Source organism: Emydura macquarii, unplaced genomic scaffold (genome assembly GCF_026122565.2).
Source record: "Emydura macquarii macquarii isolate MOO-44397 ecotype Brisbane River unplaced genomic scaffold, CSIRO-AGI_Emac_v2 contig_1348, whole genome shotgun sequence".
Classification (NCBI taxonomy): Eukaryota; Metazoa; Chordata; order Testudines; family Chelidae; genus Emydura; species Emydura macquarii.
Window position 1 is genome coordinate 21,920,323 of NW_027131485.1, and position 19,852 is coordinate 21,940,174.

General features: G+C 46.0%; 1 protein-coding gene across 6 annotated transcripts in view; it reads right to left on the reverse strand.

Moving 5' to 3' along the window:
• The window catches only part of SNX29 (sorting nexin 29), a 446,224-nt gene that overhangs the window by 222,647 nt on the left and 203,725 nt on the right, over positions 1 to 19,852 (reverse strand). For all 6 annotated transcript variants that reach the window (XM_067551359.1, XM_067551357.1, XM_067551362.1 and 3 more), the window contains one exon: positions 18,910 to 19,026. In XM_067551359.1, coding sequence (XP_067407460.1) covers positions 18,910 to 19,026 — 117 coding nt within the window. The remainder of the gene's footprint in view (positions 1 to 18,909; positions 19,027 to 19,852) is intronic.

Sequence of the window (19,852 nt, forward strand, 5' to 3'; positions counted from 1 at the left end):
TGATGAAGATGAGTCATGCGTAGGGAGGGATGTTTCCTATTCACATTTGTCTTTGTTGCTAGTGTTTGTCCTACTGCCTTAGCAGATGTAGATGGACATGATTGACTAGATGACCTGGCTCTACCTGCGTGGGAGCCAGTCGGTTTATTGTATGCTCTAGAGTAGGTGGAGCAGGCTTCCCAATCGTGCCATCACATTTGGTATGGCATATGGGGAGAAAACCATGGTGATCCGTACCATGAATATGGCATGTTACCCTTTCGGGATGCATATCCCCATGACTCCACCAATGACCTGGTGGGTGAAGAGTCTCTGAGGAAAACTGGGCATCCTCTAGGTCACTGTATCCTGAAAGGATAGAGTACACTGGAGAAAGGGCCTTTTCATGGGCGAAGTGCATTGGAGATTGCTCTATATCTGATTGTGAAGATGATGTTAAATGATGTTGTTTATGCATTCTCTTTGTGGATGGTGCTGTTGTCAGTGCCGTGTCTGTCATCAGCCCCATATTAACAGTATTAACATATTAACAGCGCCTCAGCGGTTGTCAGTGCCATTGGTGGGTTGGGCGCTGACCTCAGTACCTTGATCTGTCTCGGTGCCAACTCCTTTTCAGGTGCCGCACTTTGGATCGTGGTCACTGATGGTGCTGTAGTCAGCACTGTTGAGCAGTGCTCAGGTGCTCTATGTACCAAATCCTTTTTCGGTGCCATGTCGGAGGAGGAATGCTTTTGTTTACTCCTTGACTCTTCGCCCGGATGTTTTAAGTCCTTGAGCGGCACAAACTGGTCTGTACCTGAGGGACCTGTTGCCTCATCGGTACTGTTTTTTGGAGACAGCCTCTTAGGCAAGCGCCTTTTCTTTGATGCTATGTCTCCAGCAGAGATGAGGCTCTCTTTCTGGGAGCACGTGTCATGTTGTCAGAGGGAGGTTTGTCCGGTCCTGATTTGGAGGAGGGTCTGAGTGACTTTTCCATGAGGATAAGTTTTAATCTTAGGTCTCTATCTCTCCTCGCTCTCGCCTTCAAGTTTCTGCAGTGGGAGCATTTTTGAGGCACATGGGTTTCCCCTAGACAATGGGCACATTCTGAATGGCCATCAAAGGCACGCATAGCCTCTCTACACAAGGTGCACCTCTTGAAGCCTGGTGAACCAGGCATGCTCAACCCAAACACTATTTTAATAATTCCAGAGGGGTAGCCGTGTTAGTCTATATACAGCAAAGACAATGAGAGTTCTGTGGCACTTTAAAGACTAACAGATTTAATATTTGGAGACATAAGCTTTCGAGAGGCTAGCTCTCTTCTTCAGATGCAGATGAAGAAGAGAGCTAGCCTCTCGAAGCTTATGTCTCCAAATATTAAATTTGTTAGTCTTTAAAGTGCCACAGAATTCTTGTTGACTATTCTAATAATGTAAAGGAAAAGAAAGAAAACTGGAACGTATTGTCTTTCTTTTTTTTTAAACAAAAATTAACAAGCTAACTAAATACTGACTAAAAATGACTAAAGTATGAGTAAAGTAATTAAATGTTTTAATTATTATTCTATTTAGGATGAGAAAAATCTCCTCTGCTCTCGATGTTCCGTCTCGGATCATGAACAGCTGAGAAGGAACTGAGGGGGGTCGGGTAGCGTGCGTGCCAAGAGCGTGCTGAAGGTGCCGCAAGACAGAATCTGCGCGCGTGTGCGACCCAGACAAGTACTGCTAAAAGACCTCCAATCAAGCTTGTGGGATGTGACGACACCTAAAGTGGAGCACCCACAGGGACATCACTCAAAAAAGAATATATCATTATCATTAGCCTTGTACTAGCCACTGGATCAGTTAATCCTGATTTCATTTCAAAAAAGCTTATTTGCCTTGATGAAATCACCTGAATCGTTCAGTTCTGTGAAAAGTGAGACTTTAACACATTATGTACTTTAAAACCTACAGTGCCACTGTTGTGCAATGCCATGTGACAATCTGGTGACCCATATACTAAATACAAAGTCAACACCACCTTTCTGCTACAAGATTATACAAAATCACCCCCAAGAAAATTGAGTAACATTAGTTGGGAGCTGTTGCATGGTATCCGAGCATAATGGAAGAAAGCAGCCTTCCATTCCTGAGGCGGCTGCACTTCACTGGCTGCACATCAGCTCTGATACCAAATAGTTTGAGAGTACTTTACATAGCCATTTCATTGTAGAATTTCAAAGGCAACACTTAGTCACATACTTAGGATGAATGTTTAAAAAAAAAATCAAAATTAAGATCATAAATTACCCAACAGAGTTTGAATATTAAATATTGTATGCTGATGACAGAAAAAATTCAGAAAATATTAAAAATAAAACACTTTCAAAAGTTCTATGCAAACAAGTCTTACATGTTTGTACTAAAAATATAGGGTTTTCCTCACAGTTGGAAGTCTTGCGATTTGCTTTGCATCTACAGAGAGAAAAACATTCTATCCCAATTTAAAAAGTAGATAATGTTTTCAGTATTTACATATGTGACTGGAGAAAAAGCTTTTTAATATCTAGTTGTTCCAAACATCATTTAAAGTAAAGAGGATAATTTCAGTATGTCACATTTCAAATAATTTTTTGTAAAACCATGAATATTTTAGAGATGCCATATTGATGTGCAACTTTAAAAAAAAATGTTTTTTATTATTCAGAGTCCTTCCACAGCTAGATATTTTTTTAAAAATATTGGATGTCAGAACAACTGGGTAATTGGAAAAACACATTTTAAAATGAAGATGAAGATGGTACATATAATTGATGTTTTAAAGATTCTTCACAGTTCAAAACATTTGTATTTATTTCATAAAATACCACAGTGGAAATCTAGGAGAACACTTATACACTATATTAACATTTTTAAACCTACCAGAAAGACAAACTAGGTGTTTATTTTATTAGCATTTACATTAAGGTAGCTCCTAGAGGCCAACCAAAATAGGACCCCATTGTGCAGCTGCTGTACAGAGTAAATGACAACTCTCTGCTCCTATGTGGGGCTTTGCAAAATGCAAAACATTTTTTCCTGTTTGGATTCTAAAATGTATTGTCTTCTTTTATCATTTTAGAGATAGGAAGGTGCTGGACTGAGAGCCCTGGAGGCAAAAACCTCTGGACACATACACACTAGAAACATCTGTACAAATCTTCTCACCACAGTGTTTTCTGTGTCTGTACAAGCCTTCCATCAATCCTAACCTGAAGTAACCCTCTCTAGTGGCAAGGGATCTCTTCATGCCTATTCATTCAATATCCTCTTCTCTTTGTTAAGATCTCTATCAGGGATGGCAGTTAGGGACAACTGTGAGAGTGAATTTTATGTAAATACCTTCCCACTAGCAACATTAGCAATTATATGGTAACAACTCTTGAGTTGGTTCCAAACTGGCTAATAGTCAAGCTGAAAAGCTATAGATGAAAGGCTCCAGATACCATTACTCATCTCTTAAGCCATATACATTTGCCATCAGGCTTTCAAGGGAACAGACAGGCCAATCAAAACCCCCCTCCCCTTTGCTGAGTCAGAGGTTTACAGTTTGCAATTCCAAAGGGATGCCAGTATCTTGGACTGTGATAATAAACGGGGGGAGAAATAATTAAAATCATGGGTGCAGGGAGACCATACTTTTGTGACTGTATGAATGTGAATAGGAATTAATATGTGGCAAATCTGCCACTTGGGTGGAAATCAGTTGATTGCACATATCAATCACCTACAATTTCCAAAGCTTGTACTGATCACAGATGCACAACCAGGATTATAGTCCTGACGGGAGAATTTCCTTCACAGGCAGGTGTGGAATTAAATAAAACAGATGGAAAAAGCTCTACTAAATAACAGCTGGTGTATATAGAGAATGAGAGGAGATTTACCTTCAAAACCCAAGTGATTGCAAGGCCCAGACAGCTGGCACATAAACGGTGTCAAAAGGGGAGCATGACCATTTCCACAGGTGAGAATATCTTAGGGGACAGTCCAGTACTTGGATGTGAATAAGCAGCAGGGCAGGGAAGAGAGAATTAAGGTTTAAGTCCTCCCTATGGATGTAGGTCACAAGCCCAGAAAGTGACTGTCTCAGTGCCCCAATAAGCAAGATAACAATCAGGTTTTCCAAGGATAATCTGTTCTGTATGCTTTCACATATTTAATAAATTGCAGCCTTCCGCTTTTTCTGCATAGTTTATTGTCAGTGTGTCTTTCACAATTTGCCAGAAGTAATACTTCCAACAACTATTTGATAACAGCCCCCTGAATGTGTAATTCAGCATGGTAAACTAGCTGAGTCATTGAGATCCAGTAAGAGTACTTTACCAGAAGAAACTTGGGAAATTAGTTTGCCTTATTTAAGCTACCAAAACTGCTGAAGAAGTTTTGGTCATTAAGAAGCCATATACACATAAATGAAAAACAAACAATCTCATTTCATTAGTACTGAGTATGCAATGTGAGTTGCTTCCCTCATGAGTAAAACTATTTTTCAAATGTGCTAGCTTGTCTTCAGTGTTACATTATTTCTAACTGATCGGAATGTGTCTCAGTCTCTTAAAATTTGCCTGTCAGTTTTTATTATTATTCAGAACAGATGCTTGTCTAACGGAACAGTTTTAGTAAACTAGGCAGCTTAAAAAATCCTGTTAAGAGATGGAATTCACTTCAGCAATTTAAATGCAAAGCCCAGGTGTGGCTGTAAAACAGAACAGAAATAGCAATTTGGCTGTAACATCCTTTCCCAGAAAAAGTTACTTGAATTCAAATTTGTGACCACTAGGAAAGAAGTCAACTAAAATTTTAAAAATGCTTTACATAAAAAATATTGTTGGAAACATTGTTAAGCAAAAGAATAAATAGGCTATTTGTTTGAGGTACAGGAATAGCAAGATTATTGACTGGGTGAGAAACTGGTCTAGTGATTACAGCAAGGAATGAGTAGTTTTATTTCCAACTCTAATTCATTATATGACCTTAAGCACATTATTTAACATCTCTCTGCACCTTTTACACCTCTATCAAAATGGGGATGGATACCTACACTTCAAGAGAATTTCATGGTTAATTAATGTTTGTAAAGCACTGAGTTAGTCAAATGGAAGATGCTGTGGAGGTACAACTGCAAATTCTTTGTTTTATTGACAGAGGCTTCCCCTTGGTACATGTAGCTATTGTACCACTCTAGACCAAGAGAAATTTGATTTGTCTTTTCCTCATTTCTGCCTTCCAGCTTTTACATCCCATTTTTGCGCTATCTGAAAGGATTCAGAAGGGTAAAATTTCCCCACTCTAATGGGGAAGAGGGCAGGGAGAGAGAAAGAAGAAATAAAAGGCAATATTTTTTGATAGCAGAACAGTGTGTGATTTGAATTCACAAGGAAACCAGTCTCCACTCTGATGTGAGAACAGCAAGACAGACATTATATAACTGTGTGATAGACTCTCCTAGTATAGTTTACAATTCAACTGGATGAGCTGGGACAAATTTGACTTAATGAAATATTACAGATAACACCAGGCCAACTAAGAATAGAATTTGGGCCAATCTTTCTATACAGGGAAACAAGGACTGTTGAAAAGGACAAGAGTTGTTATGGTCTTCTAAATGGTGAAGTCATGGAAAAATATTAGAGCTCTTACAACATTTATCTAATGATGCAATTTGTCTTGTCCGGTTATGTGAATTTTCAAAGTTAATACCTCAAATTTAATTATGCAATTTGTATTTTGTATGCCGAGATGACCCCAGGTATGAAAAGGTGCTTGATTTTAAAATATTCCATTCTTTTTTAATTGAATGAATGATTATTTGATCATTAAGGAAGGTTGATTCAGTGTTTAATAAAGTAATTTATATTATTAAAAATCTAACTTCTATTGATCTAAAGAACTGGAAAGTGGCAGGGAAATATATGAATAATAATGATAAATTATTGGTATGAGTCAATAAAGTCGTAATTGATCTGAGATTAACCCCTTGCAATTGTCTTAACATCATTGGGTAGATTCTTTAAAATGCTATTGGTTTTTTTAAAGGCTTGAGAACTATTACAGGTCAAATCCTGCTCCCCTTACTCAGACAAAACTCACTGACTCCACTGGAAATGTTATTATTAATCATTTGTTACTGTAGTGCCTAGGGGCCGAAAGCCTACACTAGGTGAAGTGAGCAGTACTTGGTCCCATGTATATGATTGCTGTCAGTTCAAACAGATGAGAAAAGTAATATTATGTGTTTCCTTGTGACTGAAAACTTTGAAAGCGTGCTTTTTCCACCAGACAGGTAGGTATCAGGAGCTTCCTTAAATCTGAATTCATTAAGAAAAAATAGGGATTCAATAGAAAGAATCAAATGTTAGCTGAATAGATCACAATACCCCACCAATAAATCCCAACAATATTTTCAAGACCATCCTTTTCACTATTCTCTTTAGATAGCACAAACCTCAGACCAACCTTCTCTTCCAAACCTGAAAATCCAAAGGAAAGCAATAGCTAAGAGAAAACATAAAAGCAGCAGGAACTGCCACCCACCCATGGCTCTAAGAAGCAACAGAAGGTCAAAGCAAAAGAGGCAATCATCTCAAAACAGCTTTGGCAGTAGCTCAAAAACAGAAAACAACAATCTACAGCATCCTCAAAGCTCCTGCAGGCATCCCATCTCAGCAGCACTTCTGCTAACAAAAGGATCTTCCCCAATAACTTTCTCTAAAATTGCTTTCAAGGAACCAAATCCCACTCAGCTGTTTATCCACCACAGATATCACCAGTACAATGTGCAGATTTGAAAGATAGGAGCTACAGAATTCATGATGCTTGGAGTCTAACAGAGATGCTTAGAACACTCAGATACCTAGAAAGTCTAAAGATCTTCCTATCTGTCCTTCAATATGTAAAAGAGCCAGCATACACAGGTTTCACAAGCTGTTTTCTGCAACACTAATGTAAATTTGTTCTCTCTATAGAAGATTATCTTGTGTTAGAAGGAGTTGCCTGGACTTCAGTTCAAAATATTTCCCACCAGTCTTCTATATCAGATAATTACAAAAACAAAAAAAGTGGAAGTTACTTACCTGTAACCAGAGGTTCTTCAATATGTGTAGTCCCTATCTATATTCAACTGAGGGCTATGCATTTCTATCATGCTCCCAGAGTCAGAAAATTTGAAAGGGTGTCCATTGATCCACACATGTGCCCTGGCTCACCTTGTGTTTCCATCCAAAGTGATAAAGGGCGAGGCAGACCAACCACATCTACACTTCCTTCTCCACCGCGAATTAGATGGATCCATAGCAAAGACCAAGGGTGAAGTAGACTATAGACATGGACCACACATTACAAAGAACCTCCCGTTACAGTCAAATAACCTCTTCTTTTTCTTCTTCAAGTAACGATCCCTACTGTATTCTACTGAGGGTGACTAAGAAGCAGTACCTAAGTCAGAGCAGGGTGCAAGGATGAGGACGGAATGGTTATGTGAAGGACTGCCATGCCAAGTGTCATGAAGACGTCATATACTATTGAATTGTGAAGTTCCCTCTTGCGGTCGATCACAAAATGTCCTCTGAGCAAGTCCATGTGCACATTCTGTTTCCCCAGAAGCAGGGCCGTCCCTAGGGGGATGCAGGGCCCAAAGCAATTCACACCGTGTGGGCCTACCTTAACATTTTTATACAGGTGAAATCTGGTTAAAATGAACACCAAGGGCAGCTGCAGCCTGCATGGTGGAAGCCACCTGCCTCCCCGCCGATCCTGGCGTGACGCATGGGACACCCCCCGCCCTCCCCCCAAAGCATGGGGCCCGGAGTAATTCCTCTGATTCACCGTATCCTAGGGATGGCTCTGCCCAGAAAATTGGCTGCAGACAAGAGTATCTGGTGACTGATGTACCAATTCCAGAGATGATTGCTTCAAGGCATAGAATGGTCAAGCTCATGCACCTGTTTGTTGATGTAGAAAACAATGGTGGTGGTGTCCATCATGATGAGAACATGATGGGAACAGATGAATGGAAGAATGGATTGGCATGCTTTCCTTACAGCTTGGGGTTCCAGGATGTTGACGTGCATCCCAGATTGGTGAGGAGTCCACATTTCCTGTGTCATGTGATCATCCATGTGCACACCCTATGCCTATGAGGGTTGCATCTATGATGATCATCTTATCTGGAGAGGAGAGGAGGAAGGGAACCCCTACACATACATGATGTGGATCTGTCCACCACTGAAGGGATGACAGCATCCTGGCAGAACTGTCAGCATGAGGTCTATGGCATGACGTTTTGGTGAGTAAACTGTCTGAGCCACATCTGAAGGCAGCAAAGGTGGAGTCAAGCAAAGGTAGTCACGTATGTACACAAAACCATGAGGCCAAGGAGGGATAGGCAAGTCCTGGTCAGTACATAAGGACTGTTGACAATGTGAGTTATGATTTCTCTCATTCCCTGGAACCTGTCCTCTTGATAGGTAGGCCAGTGCTGTGACTGAACTGATGGTGGCCCCCTATAAAGTTCAGGAATTGTGTGGGGTCTAGGATCAATTTCTCGACATTGATGCTGACTCCGAAGGATGAAAGAAAGCCGAGTAACATGGAGGCTGAAACTTGGGCTTCATGCCTGGACTCTGTGGCTAGGAGCCAGTCGTCAATATATGGAAACACCAGGACCCCAAAACGTCTGATATAGGCTGCTGCAATGGAGAAAACTTTGGTGAAGACTCTGGGAACTATGGCTATTCCGAAGAGCAGTATCTGTACCGGAAATGGTGGGTGCCAACTGTGAATCACAGGAAGAGTCTGTGGCCCAGATGGATATTGATATGAAAATAAGTGTCCTGCATATCAAGAGCCATAAATCACTTTTCCTATGAGTGGGATAATAGCTACCAAGATGACCATATGAAACTTGAATTTGCGGATGAAGTGATTGAGATGACTACGGTCGAGGATTCGTTCCATCCGCCTTTCTTTTTGGGTATGAGGGAGTAAGTCAAATAGAACCCTGTTCCTTGATATGTCAGGGAATGTGTTTTTTCATTCCCTTTTGTAGCAAGGAGTTCACCCCTAGGGTGAAAATGCTGTCATGAAAGTGGTTCATGAGAAGGAATAAGGACGGAGGTTTTGGAGGAGGCTGCATGATGAATTCAATCATATAGCTATGGTGGATGATGTTCAGCACCCATTTGTCAATTGTTATTGAACTCCAAGCTTGGGAAAAGATTACTAAATGATCCCCAAAGGGGGTAGGGTGGTTGTGAGGTGGTAGGCAAGATGGCTGACAGCTCTCAAGGTTGTCTCAGAAATATCTCTTGGTCAGAGGTTGAAGCTGTGATGTTGAAAGCTGTGAAGGGGATCCCAGGAGGCGGGATCTCTGGATTTTCTGTCACTTCTTTGGTGGCTCATAAGGTCTCTGAGGGTAGAATAAGGAGGACCCATAGCATTGGATGGGTGATGGGCTGTGGAATTTATACTTCAGGGCAGCAGCGTAGGTGCCCAGCGAGCGAAAGGTGGCTCTGGAGTGCTTGAGGGTATGTAGCAATTCATCCGTCCTTTGATGAAAAACATGGGATGCATCAAAGTGTTCTGCACCACTCCTCTGGCTTCCCTAGGGAGGAATCAAGATTCCATATGCATATCTATGACCATAGCCATGGCTCTGGAGGAGTTATCTGCTGCATCTAGCACTGATTGGAGAGTTGTTCTGGCTACCAGCTTCCCTTCCTTAATGAGTATCTGAAAATGAGTCTGGTCCTGTTGTGGGAGGCTATCAGCAAATTTCACAAATTTGCTGTAACTCAGGAAGTCATATTTGTCTAGTAACACCTGATAGTTCAAAATCCTAAATTGGAGAGAGGCTGAGGAAAAGACCTTATGCCCCAAAAGGTCCAAATGCTTGCCTTGCTTGTCAGATGGTATACAGCAAGGGTGCTGTTGTCTGGCTCATTCAGTTGCTACTTGAACAACCAGGGATTTTAGTGGCCAGATAAGAAACTCAGACTCCTTAGCCGGAATTTAATACTGTCCATCTGCCCCTTTGGCGGTGTGCACATGGCTGGGGTTTGCCATACTATCCTGGCAGGCTTGATAATGCATCATTAATAGGCAGGGCAACCCTAGGTGTTGCTGAGGAGTGGAGGATATCCAGAACTTAATTCTTGGCGTCTTGGATTTCCTCTAGGGGAATGTGGAGTTCCCCCATGACTCTGCGCAGCAGTTCTTCAAACTGCCTAAAGTTATCCAGAGGTGAAGGGGATGCTGTAGTCACTGCCTCATCTGGAAAAAAGGAGGAAAACCTCACTGGTTCCAGCACTACTGTCGGTGTCGGGTTAAGGGTTCCTCCTCCTCCAACAGATCTGAGCACCTGCTAGAAGGGGAGGCAGGTGAAGGTTCTCTCAGAAATCAGGCTGGTTCTGAGGGAGGTGTTGGGACCGAGGTCCTGAGTGCTGCCAGTAGGTCAGATCTGGGAGATATTGTGGAGGTTCCCATGGGATGGGGTAACAGTGGCTCTTGGAGTGGAGGGTGTGGCCAAGATGGGACGGTCTCCAGGAATGCACATACAGGTGATACGATGTTGATGGTCCCTCTCCGGTGTCCAATTTATCCATTTGTCAGAGGATGAGAAGGCAGACTCCGGTTCCACTGGCAGTATTGTTGGACCCAGTAGAATGGTGTAGATCGCCAGAGCAGGAAGTTAGGGTGTCTCGTAGTGGGAGCACATCACGAGGGGGAGAAATAATCTCCCTGGAGGTAGAAGGTCCCAACAGATGGGATGATCCCAGTTCTATTACAGCAAATATGCCCTGAGGCTCAAACACAGTTCCAGATCTCCCTGATGTCAGAGGTACCCTCTCTTTACTCAGTGCCAATGTTGGTGTGGTGGACTTCCCCAGAGCGGATGGATCCTGTGTCTTATGCAGCACCAGTGCTGACAGTAGCAGTGGGCTGGCGCATGGAATTATTGGATCTCCCTGCACGTGGAACTTCTTGTCATGCCTATGGGGGTTTGTGTGCACTCCATCTCCATGGCTCAATCTTGTGGAAGGAGTGTCCGCTTTTTTCACTTTTGAGGAAGACTTAGTCCCATGCTTATGGGTATGCTTCCTTACCTCCCAGCTAGGCCCCAGCATGGGGACCAGAGAGATGGTACTGCTAGTGCTGGATTCACACTAGGTAGCTGGAGGCACACTTCTTGCAGTTTCAGACCAATGTACCGGGGATTGGGCAATAAACCAAACCAATAAAACAAGGTTACTTACCAGTAACTGTTGTTCTTCGAGATGTGTTGCTCATATCTATTCCAATATAGGTGTGTGCGCGCCCCGTGCACAGATTCCCGGAACTTTTTTCCCTAGCAAGCCCCACAGGGCCAGCCCAGGAGCCCCCTGGAGTGCCGTGCTCATATCGCGGTATAAAGGGCGCTGCTGGCCCCGCGGGCCCCCAGTCCCTTCTTTCTGCCGACTCCGACAGTGGGGATGGAGGGTGGGTGTGGAATGGATATGAGCAACACATCTCGAAGAACAACAGTTACTGGTAAGTAACCTTGTTTTCTATCTTTGAGTGATTGCTCATATGCATTCCAATATAGGTGATTAATTAGCCATACCTTGGAGGTGGGTAGGAGTTATCGCTGACCTGCTCTTGTCGGCACAGCTCTGCCGAAACCCGCGTCTTCTCTCGCCTGCTCCACGATGGCGTAGTGCGACATTAAGGTGTGGACTGATGACCAGGTCGCTGCTCTGTACATGTCCTTCAGGGGCACTTGCTCCAGGAAGGCCGTGGATGAGGCCTGGGCTCTGGTTGAGTGTGCCTTCACAGCACCCGGAAGGGGCACCCCTGCCTGCTCGTAGCAGGCTCTGATGCAGGCAGTAATCCAGTTGGAGATTCGCTGGGTGGAGACAGGTGAGCCTTTCATCTGGTCAGCCACTGCTACAAACAGCTGCGATGACTTCTGGAAGGGCCTGGTCCACTCGATGTAGTAGGCCAAGGCTCGTCTGACATCCAGCGAATGCCACCTCCGCTCGTCCTCCGAACCGTGTGGTTTAGGGAAAACACAGGGAGGAAGATATCTTGATTACAATGGAACTGAGACACGACCTTAGGTAGGAAAGCCGGGTGAAGCCTCAGCCGGACCTTATTCTTATAGAAAACCATGTGGGGGGGCTCCGAGGTCAAAGCCCTTATCTCGGAGACCCTCCTAGCTGATGTAATGGCCACCAGGAAGGCTACCTTCCAAGACAAGAGGAGGAGGGAGCACGTGGCCATGGGCTCGAAGGGGTGTTTCATCAACATGGTAAGGACCAGGTTGAGATCCCAGGGTGGCACCAGGTCCCGGACCTGCGGGAATGTCCTCTCCAGCCCTTTAAGGAACCTAACTGACATGGGGTGGGAAAACAGGGAACGCCCCTCCATCAGCTGGTGGAAGGCCGAGATTGCCACCAAGTGCACCTTCAGGGAAGCCAGAGCTAGGCCCTGAAGGTTAAGGTGCAACAGGTATTCCAAGATCGCCTGTATAGGCGAGAAACTTGGCGGTATAACCCTAAACAGGAAAACCGCCTCCACTTGGCCCTGTACGTCACCTGTGTGGACGATTTCCTGCTACCCAGCAGAACCTGTTGGACCTGCAAGGAGCAGGCTCTTTCTCCTTCTGTCAGCCACAAAGTCTCCATGCCATCAGGTGGAGGGAGTCCAGGTCCGGGTGCAGCAGGCACCCCTGGTCCTGGGAGAGCAAGTCGTAGAGCCTGGGTAGCGGAATCAGCGTGGTGATGGAGAGGTTGAGCAGCATGCTGTACCAATGCTGCCTCGGCCACGCTGGGGCGATCAGAATGATGTCTGCTCTGTCCCTCTTGATTTTGAGGACTTGGGGCAGGAGCGGGATGGAGGGAAATGCATACATTAGGCCCCCCCATCCAGTCTATAAGGAACGCGTCAGACAGGGAGCCCGGCTCACGACTCTGAAGCGAGCAAAACCTCGGGCATTTCCTGTTCCAGGCCGACGCGAACAAGTCTAGTTGGGGAACACCCCACTCCTGGAAAATTGAAGTCACTATATCCTGGTGCAGTGACCAGTTGTGGCGGGGTGAGAACGACCTGCTGAGGCGGTCCGCCTCATTGTTCCTGACCCCGGGGAGGTGAGAGGCCAATAAATGAAAATCATGCCTCACTACAAAGTCCCAGAGTCGGGTAGCCTCCTGGCAAAGAGCCGAGGAGTGTGCTCCCCCCGCCTGTTCACATAAAACATGGCCGCCGTATTGTCCGTGAGGACGTGGACCACTCTGCCCCTCAGGAATCTGAAGAAGGCTTTGCAGGCCAACCGGACTGCTATGAGCTCGCGTACGTTCATGTGCAGAGCTCTCTCCTCGGGTGACCATAGCCCTTGGGTGCCCAGGTCGCGACTGATGTGGGCTCCCCATCCCACATGGGATGCATCTGTGATGAGAGTCACTGAGGGGCCAAGTCTCTGAACGGGACTCCCTTCATCACTTCCCTTGGGTCCCTCCACTAATTGAGGGATGACAGCACCTGTGGGGGAACCATGACCACTCTAGTCAGTGAATGTCTGTTTGGCACATACACTGAGGCCAACCACGCCTGGAAAGGCCTAAGCCTGAGGCGAGCCAGCCTCACCACATATGTAGGGGCTGCCATGTGTCCCAACAGCTGCAGACAGTGTCTGGCCGTAGTCGTGGGGGACCTGTGGAGATCGGCTATTATGGCCGCCATTGCCTTGAATCGAGGCTGTGGGAGAAAGGCTCTGGCCTTTATAGCGTCCAGTGTGGCCCCGATAAAATCTATACACTGCACCGGGGTAAGCGTGGATTTCTGCTCGTTGATAAGCAGCCCCAGTCTGGTGCATGTTGCGCAGGTAAGCCCCAGGCTGTTCCTCACATGGGCCCTGGACTTGCCCCGGATCAGCCAGTCATCCAGGTAGGGGAAAATTTGTACCCCTCTGCAGCACAGGTGGGCCACCACCACCGCCTGGGTGCTGACGGAAGACCAAAAGGCAGGACCCCAAACTGGTAGTGGCGTCCTGCTACCACGAACCTTAGGAACCTCCTATGGGCAGGTAAAATAGAGATATGAAAATATGCATCTTTTAGATCGAGGGCAGCGTACCAGTCCCCTGGATCTAGGACAGGAATGATAGAGGAGAGGGAGACCATGAAGAACCTGATGCGTCCGATATACTCGTTCAGATAACGTAGGTCTAAGATGGGTCTAAGTTCCGCCTTGGGAATCACGAAATACCTGGAATAGAATCCCTCCCCCTCTCAGTCACTGGGACTTCTTCCAGCGCCCCAAGCGCTAGAAGAGAATTAACTTCCTGTACGAGGAGTTGCTCGTGGGCAGGATCCCCGAGGGAGAATAACCTGGGGGGGGAGTCTGGGGAAAAGGCCGTGAGTTGAAGGGCATAACCTTTGAGAATCACCTCCAGGACCCAACGGTCCGTAGTAATGGCTTCCCACTCTGCATAGAATGGTCAAAGCCTTTCTGCAAACGGTCGGGTAAGATCCAGGGGAAAAGGAAGAGTGCCACCCTCGTGCACACTATCAAAACCGTTTATTGGGACTACACCCTTTAGAAGGCCCTTGCTGGGCCCCAGCAGAGGACCCTTGCCGGCCTCCCCTGTTTGGCCCCCGGTAGCGATCCCGACCTCTTCTTGGCTGGGCGGGTCGGGGAGCCGGTCTCGGCGGGGGAGTGGAGGGGCTGGTTGCCTCTGGGCCTGAGGCCAGGACTGGGGGGGGTATACAGCTCTAGGGACTTCAGGGTAGCCAGAGAGTCTTTTAAGGCATGCAATTTCTCATCTGTCTTTTCCGAGAATAGCCTGGTGCCGTCGAAAGGGAGGTCCTGTATGGCCTGCTGGACCTCCTGTGACAGGCCTGATGCCTGGAGCCAGGAGCAACAACGCATGACGACAGCCGATGCCAAGGCCCTGCTAGCTGTGTCTGCTGTGTCACTGGCGGACTGCAGGGCCGCATTCGCCACAGCTTCTCCCTCTTGGGTGACCGTGGCAAAATCCACTGCTTGGTCAGGTGGTAACGCCGATGCAAATCTCTGTAGCGATGACCAGAGGTTGAGATTATAATTCCCCAACAGAGCCTGGTGATTTACTACTCTGAACTGCAACGCTGCAGTAGAGTAGAACTTTCTCCCAAAGAGGTCTAGTTTCCTCCCATCCTTATCTTTGGGAGTATTCCCTTGGCTGCCCTGCGGTCTCTCTGACTGGCTGCGTCAACCACTAGAGACCCGGGCGTCGGATGATTATAGAGGAACTCAAAAGGATCCTTAGGGACGTAGTATTTCCTTTCTACCGCTTTGGACATAGGAGGTACAGAGGACGGGGTTTGCCAGAGGTTTTTGGCAATTTTCATAACCCTGTCGTGTACAGGGAGGGCCGCTCTTGAAGGGCCTGCAGACCCTGATGGCCCAAAGAGGAGTCCTCTTCTTCGGACATTATTTTAAACTCCATCCCCAAGTTCTCAGTGGCCCTTTTTAGAAGGTCCTGATGGGCCCGGAAGTCAAACGGGAGCCCTGTGATCCCTGGCCGCTACATCGTCCGGAGACGAGGAGGAGGATTGAGGAAGGGGCCCTGTAGAGGGGTCTTCCTCAGGGTCTGAGTCTCCCTCCATATCATGCCCCTGGGTTGGCTTAACTAGCAGGGGTGCTGGCGGGGCCGCCGAGGAATGCAGCGATGCGGTGCCCTGGGCCACTTGTGCGCTCCACGGGACCCAATAAGGCCATTGCCACTGCCCTTGGCCCCATCCCAGTACCGGTACGGGTTGTGGCTGGTGTGCTGTAGCGTGCCGGCCACCTGAGCCACCAGAGCGTCACTTGCCACCACGGTATGGAGAACAGCTCCGCGACGAATATGTTGACCGGCGCCGATGACTTCGGTGCCGGCCGGAGGACGAAGCCGAAGAAGAAGAGGTCGAGGACCTGCCCCTGAGCCGAGATGTCTTGTGACGCCGCTTGCCCCCTCGAGAGCGGGACCGGCGTCGGTGATGCCTGTGTGGAGCAGATCTAGACAGCACAGCTGTCGGTGCTGGGGCTGTCGATGCCGGTATGGGTGGTAGGACCACAAAGTCTGGGACCAGTGCGGAGGCCGGTACCCGGACCCTCGGTGCCATCGGTGCCGGTAGTGAGGCCCAGACCGGCAAGAGTGGACTGCTGTCCGTGGATCGGCTGCGGCTGCAGGACAGGGATCTAGAATGGTGCCCACTGTGGGCTCCGCACCGGAGTTTGCGAGCCCGAACTGCGGTCCCTGCTGGAGTCAGAGCTGGATGTCTAACGACCCCGGTGCCAGCCTCGCGACCACCCACGATGTTGCGGTGCTGAAGCGCTCGACAACCTAGAGTCGGAGCTCGGAGGGAAGCCAACACTCTCCACCCTCCGTGACCATTTGGGAGGAGGACTTAGATTGCAGACGTCTCCACCCACCGGGGCCACCCAGCGTGGGTTTGCCCCGAGACGCAGGTCCCTGAGCCCTTGGCCGAGGGTGGGACGGAGGCGTGGGCATAGCCATGAGGGCGCGTGCCGCAGTGAATGCCTCCGGTGTCGACGGCCCTTGCAGGGGCGCTCCTCCACCCCCAGGAGTTGGGGGAGGCTCCCTGCATGGAGACGCCGGTGCTGGAGTAACCTCCAAGGCACGTGGCTGGGGCATCTCCTTGATCTCTCCCTGCTGTCCCGGTCGTAGGGAGGAGTCCATAGGTGCGGCCTCGGGCCGCGTTTTCTTCTTGGGCACCTTCAGCCTCGGTGCCGGTGCCGGAGGAGCACTCCGCACCGACAACACGCTCAGTGCTGTTGGGGACCGCGATGGTTCAGACGCTGGCCAGAGTGCGGACTCCATCAAGATGGCCTTCAGACTGGCGTCCCTCTCTTTTTGCGTCCGGGGCTTGAAGGCACTTGTCTCTTTTATGCTGCTCTCCGAGACATCGGAGGCAGCAGTCATGAGGATCACTCACAGGAAAGGCTTTAGCGCAGAGATCACAGCTTTTAAAGCCCGTAGAGCCAGGCATGACTCAACAGGAACCCCTAAGGGTACTTACTCTGATCTACTTAACTAACTATTAACAACTACTTAACACTAGAACTTCAAAGAACAGTCGAACAAACAAGCTAGGGTACAAATGCTACTTGCAGACAGCAAGAGGCAGTAGTTCCAGCAACCGTCACAGGCGGAAAGAAGGAACTGGGGGCCCGCGGGGCCAGCAGCGCCCTTTATACCACGATATGAGCACGACACTCCAGGGGGCTCCTGGGCTGGCCCTGCGGGGCTTGCTACGGAAAAAAGTTCCAGGAACCTGTGCATGGGGCGCGCGCACACCTATATTGGAATGCATATGAGCACTCACTCGAAGATAGAATAAAGCATTCTGAAGTCGGGGAGTGGAAATACAGCCTCATAATGTAGAGTGGAGATAAAGTATATAAACAAGGGAATGAAGAGAATTGGAAGCAGAGGAACCATAGCTCTGGGGAGAGAGATAGAATTAGGAGTCCATGTGTGCAGGGGAACGTGGCAAGCGCAGCCCAGTAGTTGGGGCTAATGTAAAGGTGAAACTATCAAACTTCTCATAGACTGTGTTTGTCTCATTTCTATTTTACTTTTTATCCTCTTTATTCTGCCCTTTTTTGTTTGAGAAACTCAACGAACTGTCTCTAATACCTGAGCATCTTTTATTTCAATTGCCTAGTATATAACATAATTGTTTATATTTATCACTCCATGCTTGAAATAGCTTTGCCTTTTTATTCTTTCCAAAACTACTTAGCTTATATTTGAGCAATTGAATTGCCCTAGGAACATTACAAAGTATTTTCAGAATACATTGACTATAGATGTCTGAACATTTATAGATAATACATGTAACCTACTACCTGAAAACCTGCCAATTACATTTACTTTAAATATATTGTGCCAGCTTTTCAGTATAAAAATTCAGATTAGTAATAAAGGACTATTTATGAGTTCTTGGTTCAAATGCCAATTTAATTTAATTAGTCTTTTTCAATTTCTGGTAAATATTACTGCTGAAGAAGAGTTAAACAACGAAGAAAGAGGCCAGAGGTCATGAGTTCTTGACAGAGGCATTATTAACTACATTAAAAAAAAAACAAAAAACCAAAACTGAGAGTCCTGTAGCACTTTAAAGACTAACAAATTTAATTTTTGTAGGCATAAGCTTTCATGGGCTGTAACCCACTTCTTCAGATGCAAGAAATGGGAATCAAAAGGCAGGTATATATATACATGGAAGTTTAAAGAACAACAATCGGGAAGTAGTTGAGGAGGTGAGAATTACTTCTTGTAATGAGATAGCCATTCCAAATCCCTGTTTAAACCCAGTTTGATAGTGTCAAATTTGCAGATCAGTTCAAGATCAGCAGTTTCTCTTTGAAGTCTGTTTTTGAAGTTTTTTTGTAAAAGTATGACAACTTTCAAGTCATTTACAGAGTGTCTTGGGAGACTGAAGTGCCCTCTGACTGGTTTATGGATGTTTCTAGTTTTTATGTCTGATTTGTGTCCATTTATTCTTTTGCGTAGTGACAGTCCGGTTTGGCCAATGTTCATGGCAGAGGGACATTGCTGGCACATGATGGCATATATTACATTACTAGATGTGCAGGTGAATGAGTTCCTTATGGTGTGGCTGATGTGGTTAGCTGTGATGGTGTCACTAGAGTCGATGTGGGGGCATAGCTGGCAACAGGGTTTGTTGCAGGGGTATGTACCTGAGTTAGTGTTCTTCTTGTATGGTGTATGGTTGCTGGTGAGTATGTCTTCATAAAACAACATGCATTTTATTTTAAGTGACGTTTACAATGGGAATCACTTCTAAAACTATTATGCAGTGGTATGTTTTGAGAATTAGAGAATAAACAAGCTGTGACATACACAAAATACACTTACCGGCCCTCTCAAATCAATGAGTTCCTGCCTCATTTGGGATATAAGAGCTTCTTTAGCCATCAAAGCACGGTGTAGTCTCTCATTGAATTCTATAAGCTCCCCATGCATTTCTGCCACCTGAAAGACATACAACCAAAATGTTAGATAGAAAAGAACAAATCTCCTGAGATTAAGACACATTTCTCTCTGTATTGAAAAGATGAACAATATAGTTTCATATCCATGTACACTGTCCCTGTATAATCAAAAATATGCATTTCCTAATTAATGCATAGTACTGTTAATGCAGTAGTTTGGACAGTAAGATTAATGACACAGACAGCCAAAAGCTGTTACAACAAATATAAATCTTGGCCTGACTCATACCATGTTACCTTGCAATTGTAATGCAGATACTGGCATCTACTTTGATCAGACAAAATTTAAGTTCAAACTTTATATCCCTGTATCTGAGAAAGGCGAGTCACAAGTGACTTCTCAATATACTGTTGTCAGTTTAATTGTTTGGATGAATGTAAAATGCTCCTAAAATTAATGGACTAATAGCACTAATTTAACTTAGGAACAGTGCACACAAGCAATTCATACACAGCTGTGGTGCAGAGCTGTGCCTTGCAACACTCCTACTAATCCCACTCAAACAGAAACTGCTAAATTGTCCCAAGTTGTATGATATTTTTGTGATAACAAATCAGGCTGAAAGGAAAAGGTATTTGCAGTCTCAGACACCAAATAACAAAATAACTCAACCTTTTGTTGCTGCACTATAAACAAAAGATGAAAACATAGTAAAACTCAAACTTACGGTGAAAGACAATATTGGCCTCCAGAATTTTACTTACACAAAGGCATACTTATGTAAAAATATCATTTGCTTAAAAATTGATTTCAAAACAAAAAACTTTCTGATGGTGTAAATAATGCTTGACTACATTCAATTTTG